The sequence below is a fragment of the Anas acuta genome, chromosome 1 (genome assembly GCF_963932015.1).
Source record: "Anas acuta chromosome 1, bAnaAcu1.1, whole genome shotgun sequence".
In the NCBI taxonomy this organism is placed as follows: Eukaryota; Metazoa; Chordata; class Aves; order Anseriformes; family Anatidae; genus Anas; species Anas acuta.
In genome coordinates this window covers 125811213-125836161 of record NC_088979.1, presented here as the reverse complement: position 1 = coordinate 125836161, position 24949 = coordinate 125811213, and the positions used below count along the sequence as shown (strand labels likewise).

General features: G+C 38.8%; 2 protein-coding genes across 2 annotated transcripts; both read right to left on the bottom strand.

The window, feature by feature from the left end:
- Positions 1-2511: 2511 nt before the first annotated feature.
- LOC137841085 (natural killer cells antigen CD94-like) lies at positions 2512-11323 on the bottom strand. Its single transcript, XM_068653557.1, has 6 exons — positions 10872-11323; positions 8638-8736; positions 7402-7488; positions 6946-7100; positions 4100-4212; positions 2512-3745 (listed from the first exon to the last, which is right to left on the bottom strand). Exons 1-6 carry the CDS (start codon positions 11101-11103, stop codon positions 3625-3627), a joined length of 807 nt encoding a protein of 268 aa, XP_068509658.1. The 5' UTR covers positions 11104-11323; the 3' UTR covers positions 2512-3624.
- Positions 11324-14414: 3091 nt separating this feature from the next.
- LOC137841092 (C-type lectin domain family 12 member A-like) lies at positions 14415-23281 on the bottom strand. The gene is made up of 7 exons (XM_068653570.1): positions 23017-23281; positions 19678-19776; positions 18810-18953; positions 17864-18021; positions 16210-16322; positions 15180-15374; positions 14415-15085 (listed from the first exon to the last, which is right to left on the bottom strand). Exons 1-6 carry the CDS (start codon positions 23105-23107, stop codon positions 15203-15205), a joined length of 777 nt encoding a protein of 258 aa, XP_068509671.1. The 5' UTR covers positions 23108-23281; the 3' UTR covers positions 14415-15085; positions 15180-15202.
- Positions 23282-24949: the final 1668 nt, after the last annotated feature.

Genomic DNA, 24949 nt, shown 5'->3' with positions numbered 1-24949 from the left:
TCCCCCAGGGGTTGGTACTGGGGCTTATCTTGTTTAATAGCGTTATTGATGACCTAGATAAGGGGATCGAGTGTACCCTCAGTAAGTTTGCAGACGACACCAGGTTGGGAGGTAGTGTTGATCTGCCTGAGGGTAGGGTGACCCTTCAGAGGGATCTGGATAGGCTGGACTGATGGGCTGAGGTGAATGGGATGAGATTCAACAAGGCCAAGTGCCAGGTCCTGCATTTTGGCCACAACAACCCCAAGCAGCACTACAGGATAAGGGATGAGTGGCTGGAAAGCTGCCTGGCAGAGAAGGACCTGAGAGTATCAGTTGATAGTTGGCTGAATATGAGACAGCAGTGTGCTCAGGTGGCCAAGAAGGCCAACAGCATCCTGGCTTGTATCAGAAACAGTGTGGCCAGCAGGTCTAGGGAAGTGATTGTCCCCCTGTACTCAGCCCTGGTGAGTCCACGTCTCTAGTACTGTGTTCAGTTTTGTGCCCCTCACTACAAGAAAGATATCGAGGACCTGAAATGTGTCCAGAGAAGGGCAACAAAACTGGTGAGGGGTCTGGAGCACAAGTCTTATGAGGAGCAGCTGAGGGAGCTGGGATTGTTAAGTCTGGAGGAGGCTCGGGGGAGACCTCATTGCACTCTACCACTTCCTGAAGGGATGTTGTGATGAAGAGGGGGTTGGCCTCTTCTCCCAGATAACTAATGATAGGACTTGAGGAAATGGCCTCAAGTTGTGCCTGGGGAGATTTAGATTAGATATCAGGAAAAACTTTTTCTCTCAAAGAGTGTTCAGGAACTGGAACGGCCTGCCCAGAGTGGAGTCACCGTCACTCGTGATGTTCAAGAAGCGCCTGGATGAGGTGCTACGAGATATGATTTAATAGCTTAGTGGGTAGTATTAGTGATAGAAGGACAGCTGGAGTAGATGATCTTGTAGGTATTTTCCAACCTTGTGTTTCTATGATTCTAAGGACTTGTCCAGTCAAATTCACAGTGTCTTCAAGAATGGAGATCTCCAAGACTTCCTGGATACCCATTCCTGTTTGACCACATACACAGTGAAGAATTTTCTCCTTATGTCTTATTAGGATTTCCCTTATTACAGTTTCTGTTAGTTGCCTCCAGTGCTCTAACCAGCACTGGCAGAAAGTAAGTATGAATCCGCGGGAACAAGACAGAGGTGCTGTTGGCTTTCTTGGTCACCTGAGCACACTGCTGGCTCACATTCAGCTAGCTATTGACCAATATACCAGGTCCTTTTCTGCCAGGCAGCTTTCCAGCCACTCATCTCCCAGCCTGTAGTACTGCTACAGGATTGTGTGCCCCACGTGCAGGACCTGGCACTTGGCCTTGTTGAACTTCATACAGTTGGCCTTGGCCCATCAGTCCAGCCTATCCAGATCCCTGTGCAGAGCACCTTCCTACCCTCGAGCAGATCAGCGCTTGCACCTAACTTGGTGTCATCTGCAAAATTACTGAGAGTGCACTTGATCCTCTTGTCCAGATCACTGACGAAGATATTGAAGAGAACTGGCCCCAGTACTGAGCCCTGGGTGACACCACTAGTGACTGATCTCCATCTGGATTTAACTCCATTCACCATGACTCTTCAAGCCAGGCCACCCAGACAATTATTAACCCAATAAAGCGTACACCCATCCAAGACTTGAGCAGCCAGCTTCTTCAGGAAAATGCTGTCGGAAATGGTTTCAAAAGCCTTACTGAAGTCTAGGTACCACTTCCACAGCCTATCTGTCATCCACTGAGTGCATCACTTTGCTGTAGAAGTAGATCAGGTCTATTGATCAGGACCTGACTTTTATAAACCCATGCTGACTGGACCTGATCACCTGGTTGTCCTGTAAGTGCTGTGTGATGGCACTCAAGATCACGTGCCCCATGAGCTTTCCCGGTACCAAGGTCAGACTGACAGACCTGTAGCTTTCCAGATCCTCTTTCTGGCCCTGCTTGTAGATGGGTGTCACATTTGCTAGCCACCAGTTGACTGGGATCTCCCCTGATAGCCAGGACTGCTGATAAATGATGGAAGTCAGCTTGGCAAGCACTTCCAGCAGCTCCCTCAGTACCCTCAGGTGGATCCAATCTGTCCTCATACATGTAGACTTGCATACATCTAAGTGGATAAGCAGTTTGCTAACCATTTCCTCATGGAATATGAGGGCTTTATTCCACTCTTTGTCCCCACCTACTAGCTCCCTATCTACCAGATGAAACATTGTATCTTACTTTCAGGCATGCACTTCCTATTGCAATGGTAAGGAATTCTAGTTAGTTCAGCTGTTAGCTCGTAAAACAGAATCACAGAACAGAATAATCTTGAAAACCTCTAGTACCGATAAATTGGGACTTGGCCCTACTGAATATGGTGAATTTATTCAGTTCACAAACATCTTTCAGCACATTAGGTAGAGGGTTTTTTGCTTGTTTAACTAAGGAACTACTTCAGTCTTTAAGATCATTTTCAAATTAAATAATAAATATTAATGACAAAGCATTTTTTAAAAATTTATTTCAGGGAAATTTCCAAATAAGGCATATAGATACATACATACATACAAGGTGTATATACATATATATACAAGGAAAGTTTGTATATGTGATGCTAAACAGATGCCTATTTCCATACACAGAACTTCAAAGAACTCATGCAATGAAACTACACTGAGAAATCTAGAGATTTCATTTTATTCTAGGAAGTATGACAAGTACTTTGATAATACATGTCACGCAGTATGTTCCTTGGGCTCCAGAATTCCCAAACAATGTAGATAAAACAAGAACATAAGTAAAATTTGTGCACATTAGCTTGAGCTCTCATTGAATGTAGCTCTGAATGGAGCACATCATTGCTATCCTTGCTGTTTTTTTGTTTGCTTGTTTGTTTTTGTATAGCAATTATATTTACAGTAGCACTGAATTTATATTTGGGTAATATTTTATTCTCACTATGACATTTAGCTCCACTTTTCAAAGAGATTGCTTCCAGGGATTCCCTGTATTCTTCTAACAAATGTCCTTTTGTTTCTATAAATATCAGTACACATGCAAAGAGAATTTTATGGGTAAATAGATATCTGTGTTCTTTCTCTATTCCTATATCTCAAAAAGGGGAAGAGCTGGTAGAACAGATTTAGGAATGAGGGCATGACTAGGCAAAATGGTCAAAAAAAGGCTTATGGGTGTACTAGTTAGTATGCACAGTAATTCAGTGGGTAAAATCATCAAGAATGTAGTTGGAGTGGTTTATGACTGGCAGGTGTAAAATGCTGAGGAAAGAAAGGTTTAAAAAATATAGAGATCTAAGAAAATGTGTGGTTGACCTTCTAGACAGTCATGCAAGTATCATTTCTTGACTGTAGCTAACTCTAAAAGTAACTCCTATGTTTTAAGCTTTTAGCTTGTAGATTTTTTCTCTCATTCATAAGCCTAGGAGACAAAATGCAGGCAAAGGGAAAGTTTTGTCTCTACTAATCTACCTATTTGGATCACTGTTCTGAGAAAGCTGTATGATAAACAAACTAAAATAAAAATATGTTAAAAACATCTGGTTGCTAGAAATGATATGTAACAGTGACAGAACCTGCATCCCTACTTGCAGTGCTTCTTCAGGCAAAATGAATAGCACCTTTCTCACAGATCCAGAATTGCTTTGTGAAACAGGAATTACTGGCATAAATAATCCGTCCATATATGGAAGCGCAGAAGATGTGTTCATATAAAACTGTCCTAGAAAATATAAAGATATGGATTAATAATGTCCTACTGACATCATGTACTCTATATTTGGATTTGTAGTCATAATGATTTGCCACTGGAATGTAGAGTTATTTCTCCCTTGGAGCTATTTTATTTCTACTATGTTGTCTTTTGGGGTCCAAGGCCTGTGACTGAGCTATAGTTTGTTACTCATTGTTCCTTACACAGGACAGGAATTTGTAGTCCTATAGCAGATAAAATGATCTACATGTTCCTTCATCACTGCACATGTGGCAAACATGGGAAAGAGGAATCATAAATGTCATGGAGTTTACTGGAGCCCAGAGGAGAGAACCATACTGGTCTTAAGTTACGAAGGCTTACCAAGTTTTGGCTTCTCTTGAAAGAGCTGTTCCATCTTCCCAGTACCAGCCATTCCTTTCAGATTTGTATGATAATCCAACCCAATAAAACTGTGAATCCTGTGGCAGAGAGACCTGTAGCAATGCAAAGATCATCACAATAATATTTCAAAAATAAAACCCAAGCTGTATATCTTCCAGCTGAGAAGGTTCTGCAGCCAAAGGAAACAACTCTTACTCAATAGGTAACTGTTTCTATGCTTGTTTTTCATGAAACAACGCTGACTGCTCTGATTATAGAATCATTCAAATATCTTTAGTTATCGAACTGTGTCAAGACAAATGTATCCTGGATCTGCAAAAGAACTGTTCTTATAAAGGAAAAAAAAAAAAAAAACAAAAAACAAAAACAAACAAAAACAAAACAAAACAAATAAACAAACAAACAAAACAAACAAATAAACAAACAAACAAAAAAGCTTTGTCTTGCTTGCTTTTAGATATCTACACTACCTTTATGCATCTAAAGTTCAGATATAGGCATGGGAACACTGTCAAGGCCCCAGTTAAGGTCTGCAAAGATATGGCCAACAGAGCCAGTGGAGCTTGAGATGTATTGTAGATCTCCCACTGACTGCAATGGAGCCTAAGAAAGTAGATTTGAAGTTGCAGACCACTTACAATATAGATGCCTGATGTTAGGTGAGATGAATCCCAGCCTAGAGGGCAGATTCTGGTGCCTAAACATAGGCCTTTAACACCATTTGAGATGGCTTAAACTGTCTGAAGTTTTCACATATGGCTGATAGACAAAACCCAGAACCCGTGCCCTTATGAAGCACTACCTGAATGTGAAAGAGGACAATGCAGGTCATCTCAGATTGCACTAGACGCCTATGCCTAGGAGCCTGAATCATTCCCTACATGTCCAAGTGCTACCTAAGAGGTTCCTCATCATCTTAGCCTGTTCAGATCATCCATATACTTTACTATTGCTTATTAGCATGCTTAGGGACTCATTCAAAATCTAAAATCTACGGGTGGCTTAACGTGGGCTAGCTTCAGTCTGACTCCAGCTGCATATACCAAACATGGAAGAAAAAGCAAACACTTAGACATTGGAGGTCCAATGACCCAGGGATTTATATTTCATACCAAAATTATCTCTTGAATTCAGTGTTGAAGGCGTGGTGCTCAGGTGTTGCCCAGCAGTGTGGACCAGGATTCTGAGCTCAGGATCATAGAATCATAGAGTCGTTTAGGCTGGATAAGATCTTTAAGATCATCAAATCCAACCATCACCTACCACTACCAAGTCCACCACTAAAACATGTACCTAAGCCCCCCTAACCACATGTCTCTTAAATACCCTTAGAGATGGTGACTCCACTACATCTCTGGGCAGCCAGTTCCAATGCCTAACCATTCTTTCTGTGAAGAAATTTATTTTGATAGCCAATCTAAACCTTCCCTGGTGCAATCTGAGAATGTTTCCTCACTTCTTGTCCCTTGTCACCTGAGAAAAGAGATCAACATCCTCCTTGCTGCAACCTCCTTCCAGGTAGTTGTTAAGAGGGACAAAGTCATTCCTCAGTTTTTTTTTTCTTTTCTTTTTTTCTCCAGACTAAACAGCACCAGTGCCCTGAGACTCCTCATATGTCCTGTTTTCTAGTCCTTTCACCAGCTTTGCTGTTCTTCAGTGTTGATAGACTCCATTATAAACCACTTCCCCACTTCTGTGTCTACCTATCTGATTTTCATTAAAAAAAAAAAAAAATCCAAATGGGCAAACTTTATGCTTTAAAATAAAAGAGAGTTGAGAACCTCCATCTGAAACTGACTTCATATGGAAAAAAGAAGAATTTTCAGGGAACTGTCTTTCCTTTTAAAAGTTTTAGGTAGCAAAAAGCAAATAAGGAGGTTTGGACTTTGTATAAGCCTCATGGCTGGTGAAACAGAAGTTCCCAGGTATATGTTTACAATAAGTGAAAATATGGTCCTGCCAACAAATCACAGATTTATAATTAGGTAGCAAATATAAACAAATAAATAAATAAATAAGACTACTCAAAACTGTTAACTCCCTAAATCCTATTTAGTCATCATAATATAATCCTCTTCACTCTAGCCTTTCTGCCATCATTAACGTCAATTGATGAAGGGTGTAACACAAAGACAAAACCCAGCCTGTTTATTGTCACTTTGCACAACACTGTGGTGAAAGACAGCATCAATGACAACACAGTGGTTAATCAGCCACTCTAGATCAGGTGTAGATGTGGTTTTGATGCTAGGAGCCCTCAGAAATAAAACTTTTGGAGAGAGATAACAGAATCACAGAATCACAGAATTTCTAGGTTGGAAGAGACCTCAAGATCATCGAGTCCAGCCTCTAACCTAATGCAAACAGTCCCCACTAAACCATATCCCTTAGCTCTACATCTAAACGTCTTTTAAAGACTTCCAGGGATGGTGACTCCACCACTTCCCTGGGCAACCTGTTCCAATGTCTAACAACCCTTTTGGTAAAGAAGTTCTTCCTAACATCTAACCTAAAACTCCCCTGGTGCAAGAAGTATGTATTTTGCATTCTGGGAGTCCCCTCCATGCTACTAGTATGCAATTTGTTTTCTCTGTGAAAACGTATAGGTAATTAAGGTATTTTATAAAATGTTTTCTTTTATTCTTCATAACACACAATTTAGAATTTTTTTCAAGACATGAAAATCCTGTAGCTTGCAGGAAGACCACTTGACCCAGGAGAAACCAAATAAAGGCACTGTAAATGACAAAACCATTTTCTGCCTGCCACATTTCTTGAAGTTAAAACACACATGATGTAAAGAATATATGGGGTTAAGGCTGTACCATCTTTGCTTTATCTTTCAGCACAAGAAGAGTAGAGTTTCTAGAGGAACAGAACTCCTGGCTTTCCTTCCATGTTTTCTTCTGCTTTGAAATGTAGAAGCAGCTGTCAGCTCCACTGCTTTGCCAGCTTGCTGGACAGAGAGCACATTTTGTTTCTAAAAGACAGAGAGTATTATGCAGATCTGCAAGGAATACTAGGATTTTAACTGCTGGCTTGTCTGGGAAAAGAAGATTAAGAGTAGCCATGAATCATCTGAGCTTCTGGGGGGTCTGTGAAAGATTATTTCTCTGTGAAAGTTATTTTGCATGTTAACAGCACATATCCACATCTCAAATACTATCACAGTTAATAGCAAAGAGTAGGTGATCAGGTTATTTTCCCTGTGATTGTATAGTCTCTCAGGCAATGGGGTCTCAAAGGGGATGATTTGGGTTTATTTACATAACCACTTTTACCATTGTTCTCTTTCCCTTCAGAACACAATGCTTCCCTCATTTCCTGCAGCTTCTTTCCTCCTGCAGAATCCTTGGGAACCTGAAAAACTGAAGTGAATGAAAATTCTTATCAGAGTACTTTCTTTAAAGAGTTTTAAATTGTAGCTTTGGGCATTCTTTTAATTTCTGTTTGTTTCATTTGCAAGTCGATTTGTGTGTGTAGATCATATGCAGTTCATTCGTTTTTCAAAGGGGAGAAGAGAGTAGAGTACATATGCATTTAATAACTGTCTACAACTACCTGAAGAACACTTACAAAGAGGGAGCAAAACTGCCCTGGACAACAGAAAGTGATATGACAATGGGCAATGTCAGCCACAATTTGAGATTTGGTCTATTCAGGTTGGACACTAAGAAAAGTTTTTCACCACGAGTGTGGTGCAGCAGTAGAAAAGGAAGTGGTGGCATCTCCACTCCCAGAGTTTTTCCAAAGTAATATAGACAAAGCTACAGATTATTTTATCTAGGGTTACTGATAGTCCAACTGCCTCTAAGCTAACACTTCTGTGATACCACAGAACACCCTGAGTGTCCCAGGCATTTGCAACTGTTTCCCTCCCCTGAAAAGAAGCTGGAGACTATCTCTGCTTTCATATGCAATGTGGCATCACCTTCAATTGTTAATTGAAATGTTCATACAGAAAATCTGTTGTAATCTTTGGGCAAATTCACCAGTCACTATACTTTGATGCATAGATTACATCATAAAATTGTCATTCCTAAAACAAAACAAAACAAAACAAAACAAAACAAAACAGAACAAAAAAATGCAATCCAAGAAAGAGGGAATGGTAACTGAAATATTCCAGTAACAGTCACAGGGGGTCACTATTATTCAGTGTAGCCAAGAGTATGAATCTTCTAGCTATGAACACTAGGAATTTGAGAAAGGGTGCAGTCTTTTATTCCTCGTTTACTCCTCTAAATGCAGCTTCATCTGTTAGTATGGGAGTATTGTTGCAACTGGAAGCTATTCTGGAGGACAGTGTGGATGGGGTAAAGATTGTAAATGCAGATCAAAGTCATCTGGAGTGACTTGTGCAGATGCACAATGGAGGGGAGATTTGATAGGAAATTGCTCTTCTTGCCATACTATTTCCATAGGTCTTTGCAGAAATGGTCAACAGGGGCAGATGAAGTGGTAGTACTGCTGAAATTCACTCCCATTATAGTACTCCAGGACAACACAGTACTTACACAGGAACAGCAAGGCCACCAGCCCTATGAGCAGCACCAGGCTCAAAATGAAGAAAGCAAAGGCCACTGGCCACCTTTTGGCAGATGAGGCAGAGACTCCTGGAACAACAACAAAAACACATTTAGCAACAAAAAGACCAGTTCTCACCACCACACAGTGGTATTGCCTCCTCTCTGACAAAATCATTTCATATTTATCTATTATGCAGAGCTTCTTTCTTACTTATTGCTAAGTTTTTATTATCACTGTCCTGAATTTCCAGGAATTTTTTGTTTGTTTGTTTGCTTTGAGAAATATTAGTCTATCCACTGAGAATATTCATTAACTGAGGCTCTAATGCTTTAAAGCAAAACCTTGTATCATGAGGAAGGAGATCAGACTAGATTTTGCAGTTCCCAAAGTCCTGGAAAGAATGAAACAAGCTCTAAGCCTCTCCACCTCAAATGGGAAAACAAACAAACAAACAAAAACATAACAACATATAGTGTTAGATATATAATCAATTCTTGGCACTGTGATTGGGGAATTTCTAAATGTTTGCAATGTTTCAGCCTTAAACTGTGCATCTTTCTTCAGACTCTTTCTTCACATTTTTATTAGGGTTCCATGTCTCATCAGTAATATAGTCCTCCAGAAAGTCACAGCTGACTCTCCCCCAATTAAAATATTTTCATGTATATTTATAATTCTTTTGGGAAGTGGAACTCTGCAGTTTTCTATAATACTTTTCCCAATCTGTTTGCTAGTGTTCAGGTTACATATATCAATGGTTATTCTTCGAGACCAGTGTACCAGAGCTAGCACGTCCAGAGAAAAAGCCTTTTCTAAGGTGAGAAGAATTAACCTCCAGGGGTGCCCAGATGTCCGTATAGACTGGGTAACTCATGTACATAGCAAAAATTGAGGGAGATTGTCCTAACCCTCATTGATCAAAGCAATTTCAAAAGACCACAGATGACACTGCATTGCAGACTGATGTGCTGCAGGGTAGACCTGCCATTTCAAGGTCCTAGACATTTTAGAAATGAGCTGTAATTGTAGCAGAGCTCAGGAAAGAACAACATGAAGTCCTGTACCTCTAACAGTGCAACTCCATGCAGCAGTACAGGTGGAACACTGACTGGCTAAAAAGCAGTTGTGCTGAAAAGGACTTCAGGGTCCTGGTGGACAAAGTGAATGTGAGTCATCAGTGTGCCCTTGTATCAATGAGAGCTGACCACCGCTGGGCTGTATTGGCAAGACTGTAGCCAGTAGTTTGAGTGAAGTAGTTGCTGGTCTACTTGGCAGCCATGAAGCCACATCTGGAATACTGTGTCCAAACTGGAGCTTTCCAGTCAAGGGACCTGTCAGCTCACTGTAGAGAGTCCAGCAGAGGACCATCAAGATAGTCAAGAGAGGTGGCTGAAGTACCTGGACTTGTTTAGCTTGGTGAAAAGGATGACAAGCGTGGAACTAATTTCAGTCCTCCACTCCCTAAAAGGGCTTTATAAATGGAGCTAGACTCATCTCAGAAGTCTAGAGGAAGGGTATAATACAGCAGTCACAAATCACAGTATCAGACTGATATGAGTTTAGTCTTTGACTACTCTACTCTACCCCTAAAGAGCATCAGTAATACTTATTTCACATGTAAGCCTGCTGGTTAAATTCTGAGCAACGGCAGCTGTGCTCAAGCTCACCTTTTTATGGGCTCAGATATTCCATAAACACAATCCACTGCATTACTTAACTCTCAATCTGCTTATAGAAAAATTTTGAGCATAAATGAGTAAAAATAACCCCCCATAAGAGATTACATTCACTATTAGGCCTTATAAACAGCGTAGTTTTCTAATTCCAATGACTGAGGAAACTGCTTCAATTTCCAAAGGCTGCATTATCTGATAAAACTATAGTGTCTTCCTCTCTTGCAGTGCCCTGCTGTTACAAATGAGTCTTACCAAAACCAAAATAAAAGAAAACAAACAAGCAAAAAAACTATATAAAGGTAACATTTGTCTTCTGTATTAAAGCAAATAGAAAAAAAACAAAACAAAACAACAACAACAAAAACTGTAGTAAATATAGATCTCAAAGACTTCAGAAAAAGTATCTTTAATCATCAGACACTACAGCACACAAGACTTCATTATTATTCTCTCTGCTGTTTCTATGAGCTTTAATTAAGAGTAGACTATGTAAATTCAGGTTACATCCTGATGTAGATAGAAAAATAATTTCCATCTGTACTTACTGTCTACTGTACCACAGTTGACTTGAGCATTAAATGCAGGATATTTGTTGCTGTTTGAATATACACGAGTAATAACTGAAGCTGGTGGTTGTAAATTTAATGTGGTGTAGCCTTCCTCATCCTCCATCTCCAGCTTGTCACACTTTTTTCCTGCAACAAACGTACTTGGGAGATGGGGCACACTGCAGCAAGACCAAAGCTGGGGCAATGGGAATGGTTTACATTTCAGCATTTTCAATGAAACCACGGAGGAAGCTGGCTCTGTTCCGATTACTGTGCCACAGTGGAAGTGTAACACATTGAAAACATGTTAAGAAGATAAAATTATTCTGTCAAGGATGGGTAGTAATTCCTTCTTGAACATGAAGACCAGGAGTCTTGGTTCCAGACTGGAGTCTAAGACTGTTTACTTCAGCTACCTATCTGATCTGATCCTGTAAATACAGCAAACATTAGGATTTTCTACCTCCTTGAAATACAATGCTCTCAAAATAGTTGCTAGTTTGAGTTATGGTGTGAAAGATACCTGTTTAATCAGCAGTGCACAAATACAGCACAAGAACTGCACTGAGAGCAATAGGTTGATTTTCCAAATACTATTAAGAAAGAAATGAAAAATGAAATTATTTTGCAAACTTTCAAGGAAATAAATGTTACAGATACTGTCAATGGTATGTCAAGCCATGCTTTTCTAACTTCCTTGTGCAGTTTTAGACTGGTAACTAGTTAGGAAGATCCAGAAAGAGGACCATTAGGGGAAAATCCTAATCTCTCTGAATCTGGAAAAATAATCAAATCATATCTAGAAGGAAAGTAACAAGTGGAGTGGAAGAGAGTACCTGATTTATCAAGAAACGCTAACAGGGCTCTCCATGTAGCTTGGCATTGAATTCTGAGTGATTATGATAGACAGTGTTTGCCTTTTTTGTGTTAAGAAGGGCTGTGAGCAGGCAAGTAGGAAGTCTACAAGTTAATATATATATCCTGGGTAGTGTGCAGTCATTTCTGTGGGATATTTTAGAAGAAAAGAGCTGTGCTCCTCCCCAGACACAGCAAAGCAATATGTGGAGCTGAGAAGCGTCTTTCAGGAACAGGGGTTTCTCTTTTGAGGAGTGAGAGACTGCCAGGTGGAAAGAGATCAATAGAAACCCTTTAGAAGAAAAGGAAGTGAGTGATACAGCAGTGAAATTGGAAGGAAGGAAGAAAGGAAGGAAGGAAGGAAGGAAGGAAGGAAGGAAGGAAGGAAGGAAGGAAGGAAGGAAGGAAGGAAGGAAGGAAGGAAGGAAGGAAAGAAAAGAAAAAGAAAAAGAAAAAGAAAAAGAAAAAGAAAAAGAAAAAGAAAAAGAAAAAGAAAAAGAAAAAGAAAAAGAAAAAGAAAAAGAAAAAGAAAAAGACAAGAAAAAGAAAAAGAAAAAGAAAAAGAAAAAGAAAAAGAAAAAGAAAAAGAAAAAGAAAAAGAAAAAGAAAAAGAAAAAGAAAAAGAAAAAGAAAAAGAAAAAGAAAAAGAAAAAGAAAAAGAAAAAGAAAAAGAAAAAGAAAAAGAAAAAGAAAAGAAGGAAGGAGAAAGAAAAGTTCAAAGTGCAGGGGAGAGAAGAAAAAGACTGACAGGATGGTGAAACCAGGAGCTTGACAGGATTGATATGGCCACTCAGCCTGGGTCAGAGAAAGACAAGGCAACACTGCGGATCTCTCTGCTGTTGCAGGGTATGCAGAAGTCACAGCGCAGAAATGGCTTATCCATCCGCACTCTCTGTCTCAGTCATTTGCCTTCTTCCAGTGCTGGGATCTAGACCTTAAATGTCTTCAGACAGTGCCTGACTCTCTGTAACAGAGCAACTGCCCAGACACGGTGATTCACATTGTGGTGATATAGTGAGTCAGAAGGAAAATGCAAGAGAGGAATTTCTGTGGTAGCTGTTCCTGTTCCTGTGTAAATTTCAGAGTTTCCTGTTTGCAAAATAACAACAGAATGGAAATACACTATAATGACTGAGCTGTTCTTACTATCTTCTTGTGCAGATGGTAGATTTTTTCAGAACAGAAATACTTCTGGCTGCATGTATATCTTGAGTTATGTTCCCCATATGCAAAGAGAAGGTGTGAGGGAAAAGCTGGGTGTAAAGGATATTTTCAATCGGTTTTCCTATGCAGCCAAATACAAAAGGTGTAGCATTCAGTGTGTATTCGTGATGCCTTCATAATACCTCATGAATGCCTCATACTAAATATGGTGCAAAAATTCTTGTGCATCAGCCCTGAAAATTTTGACTTGGCACCTTAGTGTCAAGAGCTTTTCTGCAGATAACAAGAATCAAAATACATCTGAGAATCAAATACGTCTATGCTACTGTATTAGGCTGCAGTTTTCCAAAACAGTAACCTCTTTAGTCTTTGCAACAACTTCTCAAGCACAGAATGAAAATCTTTTGTGATAACTTTTATCTCACACAATTTTCATGAGGGAAAATAGGATGTAAAAGGCATTCTCCTGTATTATTTTCATAGATCTGAATTCAATAAGCAGCCTGCTAAATTATTATTATTACTATTGTTATTACAGAGCCACCCTTTAAAATAGATTCTGCTGCAAGAACAGAAGTAACAGTTTTTAATAAAGGCAATATAATGAGGTTTCACTATCACTCTGTCCATTTAATGATCCAGGAAGGCAAAATTTCTTGTTTCTTCAGACTAAAATGACAAGGAAGATAGATGAAGACAGAAAGTTTTGGTCTACACTTGAACATAACAGATGTGTAAAAGTTATATAAAAGCTGTCAGAACAAAATGTCTCTATTAACTAGAACGTGACCTTGTAAATTGCAATAGCTAGAGTTTATCACTTGGGAGGCAGGGGGAGTAGATTTTAGAAAAGTGAAACACACTGCTGTATACTACTGATTCAAAAATGCCATCACAACCGATACATAATAAGAAAATTTCTAATGTTTCTCCCTCTGTGAGCAAAAATTTCTTTTAATGTAAAATACAGTCAGACAATGCACCTTTAAATCCTACAATGTTTCACCACCACTAGGATATGTTCTTTGCCATCTTCAGCCTTGCTGGACTACATTTTTCACTTCAGTATGTGAACAACTGTAGGTAGGACACTGCCTTCCCTCCTTCTCTGGAGTGTTTTTGTTTGTTTGTTTATCGATTGTTTGAGTGTTTTAGTTACTGTTTTTTGAGAAGAAAAAACTAGCTGCTTCTGTTTTAGCAGCACAGTGCACTGTGAAACTACTCTAATCCCAGCTGCCTTTACAGTAATAAATATAGTTCCTGCACCAGAGAGTGGTTTTGGACAAGAAGTAAGGTCACCTGAAAGACCAAGGCTGCAGAAAGGTACGATGTAGCTCTGTGGCTGCCTGTTGTGTGGACAGCTGTCAATCTCAGCTCATGTCTGTCTTTGACAAAGTGCATGTCTGTCTTTGACAAAGTCCTGTCTGCTCTTAGGCCTATCTCACAAATGAAGAAACATCCTAGAAACATCTTTTCTGTTACCTTGCAGTAACTCTACTGTTAGAGAAAATAAAATCAGACTTATTTATTTATTTATTTATTTATTTATGACAAATTATTTATGGCAAAAGGCCTTTCATTAGCAAGAAAGGATGTGTCATGTTCAGGACAGCTTCTACGTCAGATTTCTCATATACCTAGTATAAAGACCAAGAGAGACTCTGGGAAGTCACTGGGCAGAAGGCCTGCATTTTATCTGCAAAAGACAGGAACAGGTACAACACAAATTGAAAGGAACTGCTATGAAATGTTACCACAGAGAAGTGAATGGTGAGTTACCATTATTTATACTGTTTGTGAACACCCTGGCCCACCCTTTGAGAATGACTGTGTTTGTGTGTTGTATATTCCATCCTAGTACTGTCAGACCAACAAGACCTCAGAAGCGTGTCCTGAATGGAAGCATTTAATCCTCATAGTTGGTGTTATGTTCCAACTACATAGTTCCAACAAGTGGTATTAAGACTGTTATCAGTGGATGGTGCTAGGAGCAATTTCTTCATGTGTTTGCCTTGATACTGTGCTTTTTTTTTTTTTTCTTGGGCAACCACTTTTGCCCATTTTGTCCATCACTGAAGTTGGCTAAAACTGAGTAATAGTTTAGACATTTTGAACCTGAAAAAACAGACATGGATCACTCCTGGAGCCCATCACAATATGTTTCCTTAATGTGAAGACATTTTTACATGTGTCTGAAAGAAAATGAAAATGGTAAAATGTATTAGGTCTGACCCAACATATTTAAATTCTTATGTGATAATTTTGAAAAAAAAAAAAAAAATCAACCTTGTTGAATATCTTCTAAACTCTCATAATCCTCTTGATCTGACAAACCATTCCTCTTGCTGGTGGTTGTTACGTCGCTGCAACTGGATGGCAGGCTTTTCACAGACATAGTAATCAACTGCTTCACATGTACGGCTGTATATTTTATGATGGTAAATATATCCACAGAGGAGGGAACGTTGTAAATTATTTGTCCTATGAAGCAAAAATCTTTATTATTTTATCCCATCTCATTCAAACTGTGTATTTTCACACTTTTCAGAAAGAGCTGTCTTTGCAAGAAGTCCTCATTTATCTTTCACAAAGAATGCATAACCTCAACAAAGAAACAGAGTTTAGCAACATAATGCAATAACACCTAGGAGGCTGGCCTTGTTGTGAATATGCCAACAAACACTCCCAGTAGACTGTAAGGCTGGATTCTAAACCTTTCCTGTACTTGACAGTAAGAAACACTAACTGCTGTGTACTGAGTGTAGGGTATCAGTTAAGAGGACACTGTCCAATAATGAAAAAGCAGGCTGGAAAGCAAGAAAAAAAAATATATTGTATTTCTGAAATAACAGAAGTGAGGTGATTCTAGAAAATAAATGGTGCCTTATATTAAAACAAAAGAAATAATAACAATAACAATAACAATAACAATAACAATAACAATAACAATAATAATAATAAATTAAAAACAAAAACACAAAACAAAATGCTTTTTTGTTGGAATTTTTCCATGTATCTTCACTGAGGCAAGATATCAAATACAAGAGAAATGTATGACATTTATGGTCAGTCTGAAACTAAATTGTGAATAGAAACTGTCAGGCACCTTTTTTTCTCCCCAGTACTAGTGCCTAGATTAGCCTAGTGAGGCCAAGAAAAATCTGAAATGGAAAAAGAGGACCCTGAATACACAAAAAATTGCATATAAGTTGGTTATCCTATGTCTTTTTGGTGTTAAAAAAAGTGAGAGTAGCACGTGGGTGAGGACCAAATTTATGTACTGCAGGAAATATCTGCCCACGTTTTTAAAACTTACCAAGACTTTTGTTCTTCTGTAACAGTTGTGTTGTCTGCCCAGAACCAGCCTTTCTTATCAGCTCTAAATGATAATCCAAGCCAGAATGTTCTAGGAAATTTTTTAACCAGTTCCTATGCAGAGTAAGAATAATTCAAATAGATAATCAAGACATTGTCTCAGAAGTTGCAAACCGTGATGGAAACTGCTCAAAGAACATAAATAATGACAAATTGCTAACCTATCATGACAATTTCTGCTCTTAAAGGAAAGGCCTGCTATCCAAGGAGAGGTGATAGGAGAACTATTTTTAATCACAAAGATACACTTACGATCCTGAAAGACAATGTCACCCTTATCTACCTGATCTAAACCCTTTGAGAGAAATACTGAATTGCTGTTCTCCCTTTCAGTTGTGCGTCATTCCTCCCCTTTTACTTTGCCCTTAGCACTTTTCATCAGTGAAAGGAAAGCTGCTCCAAGGAACTATTGGGTTTGATTTGTGGAACATTTACATGTGGCTGTAGCACCATTTACTAATTTCCAAAAGCTGAAACATGACAACTAGAGGAGGTTTTACAGTTAGGCAGTTAGTGATGTTTTCTTCTTAAAAAATTCTCTGACCAGAACTGGTAAGAAGGTAAACTGAAATGATGCTGCCTTTCTCCCTCCTACTTGAGGGAAATCTCTGAAGATTTTTTCTTTTCTTTTTCTGTTGCTCTCCTCCTTCACTTCCCATTGTCACTCCTAGGGTGCTTCTCCATTTTCTTTTTTTCTTCATCTCTCTTGGTGCCCTGATTAAGAAAGGTAGAACAAACTGCACCTCTCGATCTTTATAGTAACCAATTTGGGAAGATGAGAATAAAGTTACTTTCTCTTCATTCTGGAGGAAACATTGCACCCTGCAGCTCATAAAGAGGAGAATTGCCATTGTCATGTGTTGGAGGGCAGACAGGCCAAGCTCTAACCACTAGCTCTTGGAATATATTTTCTGCCTTCACTTCCAATGGGTGTGCTGTAATCTTGTGGTAAAAACATTATTTCAGTCTACACCTGGCATTTTATCTTCCCAACCAAGTTTGTTTTCACTTCCTAAAACGTTAAGCCAGACTTCAGCAACTCATTTCCAAGTGTTTTCTTCTTATTTGAGAACATGAGACTAACTCTGGTGGAAAGAACTTTCACAAAATTGGGATAACTATGTTTTGTCTATTGGGAGAACAGGTTGAAAGAGGTTTTCACACTCACATCTTAGCAAATCCTCGTAAGGATCCATAACACTTGTTAAATTAATGACTAAACAGACATAAACCTACTTTCACCAGTTATTCTAGTAGTAAGTACCACAGCAAGCCATGGTAAGATGTGCTGTTGCTGACCACCAGCAACTGGAAGGGCAGCATTTTTTGGGGCAGTGACAAGATCTATGTCTTAGCCCTTCACAGAGCAACATAAACACTGCAGAAAATTTCCTGCTCACAGTGCCATTTACAAAAATGATATGTGAAGTGCCAGGAAACTGCTAACTTCATAGTCCCTCTGCTGTGTAATGGAAGAACTGGGACTGTCCTAATGTACACGGTCTATGCCCTCAACCAAATTCATCAGGCTAACACTGCTGTTCTTGCAATAGGGCAGATTCTTTCACGCTAAGGAGTCAGAAAACAGGCCATACCAGCTTTGCCATCTCTTTTACCAGCAGAAGAGTAGAGTTTTGTGAGGAACAAAACCCATGACTCTGTTGCCATGTCTTCTGTTCAGTAGAGTAGTAGTAACACATATCACCATCACCTGGCCAATTCCAGTTTGTAGGGCAGAGCACACAGTTTAGATCTGGAAAAGAAAACCATCACTCCATTGCTGCTCCTAGGCTGCCCTTGATCATTCTCGACCTGTGGCAACAAAATTCCTATAGAATGGGGATGTTTGCAACTGTCCTCATTCAGTCAAAGTCTCAGTGAGGTCCCAGAAGGTCTGGGTAATGAAAGTAATGAAAACTTAATCACTGCCTATCTCATTTCATTAGGCCTTGAGGGAGATTCAGGTATTGCAGATGAGATTTATTTCAGGATTCTGCAATGGTGATTTCACTTCATGTGAATGAACCCATCTGCATTCATATTTTAGTCAATGGAAAAAAACAGGTGTGAAAAACATTTTTTGTCATTTCAGTTGTCTTTCTTGGAAGGAAATGGACTGTATCCTTGCACTGACAGTTTTTCTTCATTGACTAAGCAGGAGTCCTAGACAGTTAGTTTGTATGTTGAACAGTATCTGTACAAATGAAAACCCCCTTCTCAACAGTCACAACAGGATTTCTTACTTCTCTGAATGTAGTTTCTGAAGGCAACTGCTTCTCTCACTGGCTCATTGTCAGATGCTACTTAAGTAACTGAGCTGTGGCAAACTGATTTCACAAACAGTTCTACACTGGACACAGTCAGGAGACAGTAAACAAACTCTCAGGCTGTTTTAGCTGATGCTTCAGCACACATCTGCTCAGACTTTAGGATATTCCTGTCTTACCTGGGGAGGCAGACCTGAGTAGACACAGAAGACACATCTCATTTTCTTCCCTGTCATATTGAAAGGCAAAACCTCATGGAAACATATTAATTTACCATTATTTTGAAGATCTTTTCTTCCTCCCAAGCATAGCTGATTTCCAATTGCTTGCAGGATTTTTGAGAAATTTGCATGCAGATCATTCTTTGTCATGTTGAGGTCTCTAATCTGTGTCCTGTAATCCTTGGAACCTTTGGAAACTGAAACTCACAGTAAAAACTCCCTGTGCTGTTCACCAGGAAATGGCTTAGCAGGTTAGTAGGGAAAAATAAACAATATGAGAGATGTTCCTCCCTGAACAGTTACTTGTAAGGGCTGCTGAGGTGGAGAACATTTGCATAGTGTATTTCTACAGTTATTGCTGTTTGACTAGTGGAATTCTATTTCTCATTTGACCATGAATTAATAAAAAAATCAGTGTCAATTTTAGCATATATTTCCATGGTATTGTTTTCCAGACTTTGCTTCTTTTCTAAAAACATGAACTTAGCTCTGGATCACACACTGGAATTGTTACAGATGTGAAATAAAGGAAACAGCCTCTTTACTGTGACACAGAGCCTTTCCTTTCCCTTCAGATCCAGAATTACTCGAACTTGTCAACAGGAAATTAACCCGTCATTAGTCAGTACAGCAGGATTGTGAACGCAGTTTTAGAGACCAGACAACGGCAGCCACAGAAAGCAGTTAATCTCCTATTCCAGTTCTTTCCACCTCCTCTCCTTATTGCTCACTTCCAGCCTCATCACATCTAGAAGAGAACAAAGATGCTGTGGCAAGTGGATATATCTGGGAAGGCTGACCTGCTGTTGTCTTGGTTTACCTGTTCTCAGCTGAACCAGAAATTGCATCTGAAGGAGATGTCCATCTGACATCATTCAGTAGCTTGAGCCCCCCAGCAAACAAAAATGCAGTGGTACTTACATAAAATTGCCAGAGTCATCAGCCCCATCAGCAATGCCAGGCATAATGTGATCAAAATCAGGACTACTGGCCACCAAGAGTGGGATGAAGTGGGAAGTCCTAGGAATAATTCAGTCATGAATTGGTATTGTGATACTAAGGGAATGGTGAACACACATTAGCTTCATTAAATTCCAGAGATCTTTGTGATGTGTTAGTTAATAAATCATTGTTTTCTATATTACGGTAGTATATTCCTGCTGCAGAGAGTCTTTGCACACAGTAGTAGATGGCCAGACAACGTAAGAAATTGAGAGACCACAGCAACTCAGTGGAGAAAGTAGACAGCCTCAGTCCTTTACAAGGCAATAAACTGTGAAATCAAGGTATTGTGAACTTTAGAAAACAAATTACTGAAAGATTAAAACAAATATGTAATACATTGTTGTGGCAATTTGTGATGTGCAATATATTTCTGTGGTAATCTGGTAAATTTGCATGCCATAGTAAAGTCCTGTGGCAATTCTTGGTATTTAAGGTTTCTAGCTAGTATTTCATAAAAATGGGAAAGCACTAAATCCAAGGCAGATATTAAGTCTGCCACAATACAAGCTTTGTGGACAGTTGCAAACAGCTTGACAGTAAAGCTTAGTACAATAAAGTCAGTTAAAAAAAAAGAAACATGGAGAAGAAATTGCTAGTCTAGAAAAGAGAAAGGTGGATTTAAAATTGGACAGTGAAGTGCTTAAGGAACAGGAACTGAAAGGATGAAGGAACAGGAGTGGAAACTATGAAGAGAAATGTGCAATCTGTGGTCAACATCTGTGGTGAAGCAAGCCCAAGCAGAATGTAATACAAGACCTCACACTGTAGAAACTCAAGCTGAGGAACTATAACAATCGAAAGAAATTCAAATACCAGACGTCTTGAACTGTGGCATAGTATTCAAAGTGTCGATGTGCTTGTACTGCATCTAAGGAAGTAAAAACTTCCTTCAACATGCTGGCCATTATCCTGCTCATGTAGCTCAGTAGGCAGCTTACGATGAAAGCATGTTTGCAATAGTAAATCACTGCTGGCTCATATTTAACCCCTCCATTCGCCATAAATGTTCCAGCAGGGCTCTCCACAGCCTGATTGCTTCCCAGTTTGTATCACTGACTGGGATTAGTCCAGCCCCACTGCACAACTTCATGCTTCATCTTGTGGAATTTGATGGAGTGTCTGTTTACCCAGTCCTCAAATTTCTCAAGATTCCTTTGTATTGAAGTTCTGTCATTTATTTGGTCAACCACTGCCCCTGATTTAGTATCATTATAAATTTGCTGAGGACATGCTTAGTGTAATTTTTCAGGTTCTAGATTGAACACTATTGTCTCAATATCAGCCCCTGAGGTATTCTGCTTATTTCTAGCCACCAAACAGACATTCAGACATCATTTATTCCCCTTTGAGCCTAGTAGTCTACACAGATTTCAACCCACCTAACGGCCCACTACCCAGCCTCTACTTCCTCAGCTTTAAAATGACAATATCAGCAAGAGACACTGACAAAAGTCTTGCTAAATATATGTTACATCTTCCTCTCTCCCGGCTCCCACATTTCATCATAAAATACAACCCCACTCTAGAGAGGGGCTATAAATACTTAGTATTGTATAAAAGTAGAAATACCCAGGCCATTGACAAAAAAACACTTCCCTTCTGCATTATTTTGCAAAGACTTATCTCACAGGCAGTGAGCAATAAAAGGCAATTGGAGATAAAGTCTGCACAGGAGAACCATATGCTTTTCACATCCTAACAAGAAATAAGGATACATTGACTGCTGGCACATATATTTTTTACAGTCAAGGTGCTTCTATACGTGTTCTGAAGATGAATATTAGGTATCTGGAGAGTCTCAGTAGTAGAAATTTAACTCAATAAGACAGGCTTATAAGTAGACTAGTATGAATTGGAGTTAAAGAACAAAAATAAATTGCTCCCACCCCTACAAAGCTAGAGTTCCAGGCTGAAGACTGAAAGCTGTTATAGCCCACATTCCTTGAAACATTTAGATGAGAAGAAAGATTTTATGGTCTGATCATGAGGTTTCATATATAAATACAAAATATTTTCTGGAGAGCAGTATGAAGTAAGACTGAGGAGTAGTTTTAGCTTTGACTGTTTTATTTGAAGTATTGCCTTAAGAGTTTTTTTAAGTAAAGGTTCCATGTAAAATACTGTGCAACCTCACACTACTGCTGCTACATCTGGCACAGCCAAATGATTCTTGGGCTAGGTCCTCCTTCCTCTGCAGTAGGCCTCTTGTGGTCCCAGAATGGATATATTTATAGATTGTGGGTTTTTTTTGTTTGTTTGTTTGTTTTGTTTTTCTCTTTCCTTTCTTCCCCCATTTTGATGCTTGCGCCATCTCAGGATGGGGCTTTCTCATGAAATATATGTTTTCCACTCTGGGACACTGTAGGAGTACATATGGGGACACGTGAGGATATTGCTGTCATCAGATGTTAAAGAAAGAGATTAGAGCTTAATGCAAAGACAGTTAAGTTTTTTTTTGTTGTTGTTGTTTGTTTAGTTTATATGCTTGTTTTGTTTGTTTGTTTGTTTGTTAGCCCCTGAATTATATTTTGGAAATATTCAAAACTGTAACTTAAGGAACACTGCTATTTTACAAAGATTTCCGTACAAAATTCTCTTTAAATCACAAGTATCTTGTCCTCTTGTCTGTAAAACTCTGCTCCCAGAGCCTGACTCCACAGTTTGCACTTTATATGTCCTTTGTGCTCATCAGCTGCATCATTCAAATCAAGAGCTCATCTTCACAGACACTTGTAAGCAATTTGACACAAATTAAGCAGAACTCCCAGAATTTAAAATACATTCATTGCTTTAATAAATATAACCATTTCAGAGACCACTGCATTAATTCAGACTAGAACTTAAGGAGAGCAATCAAGTCAATTAAAGTTATTTGATTTCTAAACTGGAATGTAAGCATATGAAGGAATTAAATGGATCTGATAAACTTTAAAAATTTACTTAACACTTTTTGAGGCTTAAACAATTAGAACTATTTGTCAAACTTAGTATAACTCTCATTTAATAACTCATTTAATGAAAATATACATTTTCATTAAATAATAAGTTAATTGTTTGAGGTACACCTTCCAAACTCTGAAAAGTTCAGGTAGAAATGAAAGCAACAAAAAACAGGACACATGTATAACTAGTATAACTCTTCTAAGGGTAAAAAAAGCTAACAAAGGCCCATTGGGCATGCAATTAAGTTAAAAGTATTCCCCATTCTATCTACATTAGCAAGAATAAATCATAAAAGCTTAATAGATACTACACCTTTTTCCTTAGGAACTTCAGGCTCTGGGACATTATCCAGCTCATAGCAGTTTTCAAATTTCAGATTGGCATATATTATTTCATCTGTCATAGCTGGTAAAGCTGAAAAAGCATCAGAACAAAAAAGAAGAAAAAAGAACTAACATTTGCAGCTAGTGAGCTAGGAAGAAAGTCTACTCCTTTGCAGGGTCTCCTTATACTAGCAGACACAAATGAAACAGCAAAGACATCAAAATACATCTGAACTTCCTCAGTTTGGATAGTGCCAAGCAAAAGTTCCCCTCTCACTGATTGCTATATTCTCTTTCTTCCTCTTTACCTCACTTCTACCCTCTCTGACTGTCACATATTTCTTTCTGCTACAACTGAAGAAAACACAGATACCTCTTTATAATACCTCTGTTTTTATTATAACTTTGTTTTTATTAGAACTTTATTTTAGGAAGATAGCGTTTAATTCCTTATTACTTCAGGTTCAGTCATGAAGCAAAGAATTGAATAACATGTTTTAAACCTTTTGGCTGTCCTTTAATTTGGGAAGACGTATTCAGCAGCAGAGTTGTGATTATGCTTTATTTTCTGTATCCTACCAGAATATGCCAATAGTAAACCAGAATGTAAACTTGTATCTTAAAATTGGCAAGCTGCACTGTTGTCAAAAAGAACTAAGCACTTCTGTTTGATGTTGGAACCTCATCTTAGATGTTTCAGACTAGAAACTACTGAACTAGAAGGACCTACTGACAAGGGCCACATCTTAGAAGATATTTACTTTTGCTCAGTAACCTGACATATTTTTTTTTTCCATTTTTGGAATACATTTCTTCACATGTCATTTCTCCTCCAGATCAATGATATGAGGAAAAGCATACACTAACACTCAGGTTTTGAGTCTGCACAGTGAAGTGATTCTCCAGGAAAATAAGTTTCATAAATCTCCTTCACAGGAATGGACACAGCTGTAGAAACTACCTTTCTATGTGGTGAACTAACAATCCTACAGGGGAAAAAAGTAACAGGGGACCTCGTTAGCCAAGGAGGGATCTCACATTACATTTTATGAGAAATTAGCCAGCTGCTCCATTGTTTTGTGTCCCCTGGGTCCACTGTTCACTACACTTCTCTGGAGAACAGTGATTCTTTGATATCCTGATAGGTCAGTGTTTTGCTGTACTATTTCCAGGGAAGTTGTGGAGTCTCCTTCTCTGGAGATATTCAAGGCCCGTCTGGATGCCTACCTGGGCAACCTGCTCTAGGGAACCTGCTTTGGCAGGGGGGTTGGACCCAATGATCTCTTGAAGTCCATTCCAACCCCTACAATTCTGTGATTCTGTGATTTCTATTATCCAAAAACTGTCCTAGGACAAAGTTTGTAACAGCTGTCATAACTAAGACCATAAGACAATGCCTTCTAGTGCAACAGCAAAACATATAGCTGATTAAAATGTCAGTGATTCTAACTAAAGCAGAAAGGCAGATAAGTACATGCTGTCATGAAAACAGGTACATGCTTTCATGAAAACAGGAACGGGAGAATAGATTACTCACAGTGTTTTAACCCCGGTTCATTACGTTGTTTAACACTGTTGCAGTTGTGAAACTTTGCATGCGCATGTTGAAAACAGGATGACTGGAATTGCTGGTACTGTTTGTACTATTTAACAAAAATGAAGAACGCACATAAGGTACCACTTGATTGAATAACCTAATGGGCATGACGCTTATGTACACTAATCTATCCCGTGTTACGAGTGCAAGGGTTAAAAAGATGAGCAGGGATAAGAAGTAGCTCTCCTTTGTACTTCTGGACCCACACAACTGAGATTTTAGTCTTTAATTTTTCCTTTTACGTACTATGAAAATTAACATAAAAATTATTATTTTTATCAATGCTAAAATCAAAATGATCAGTCTTAAAATAAATAAATAAATA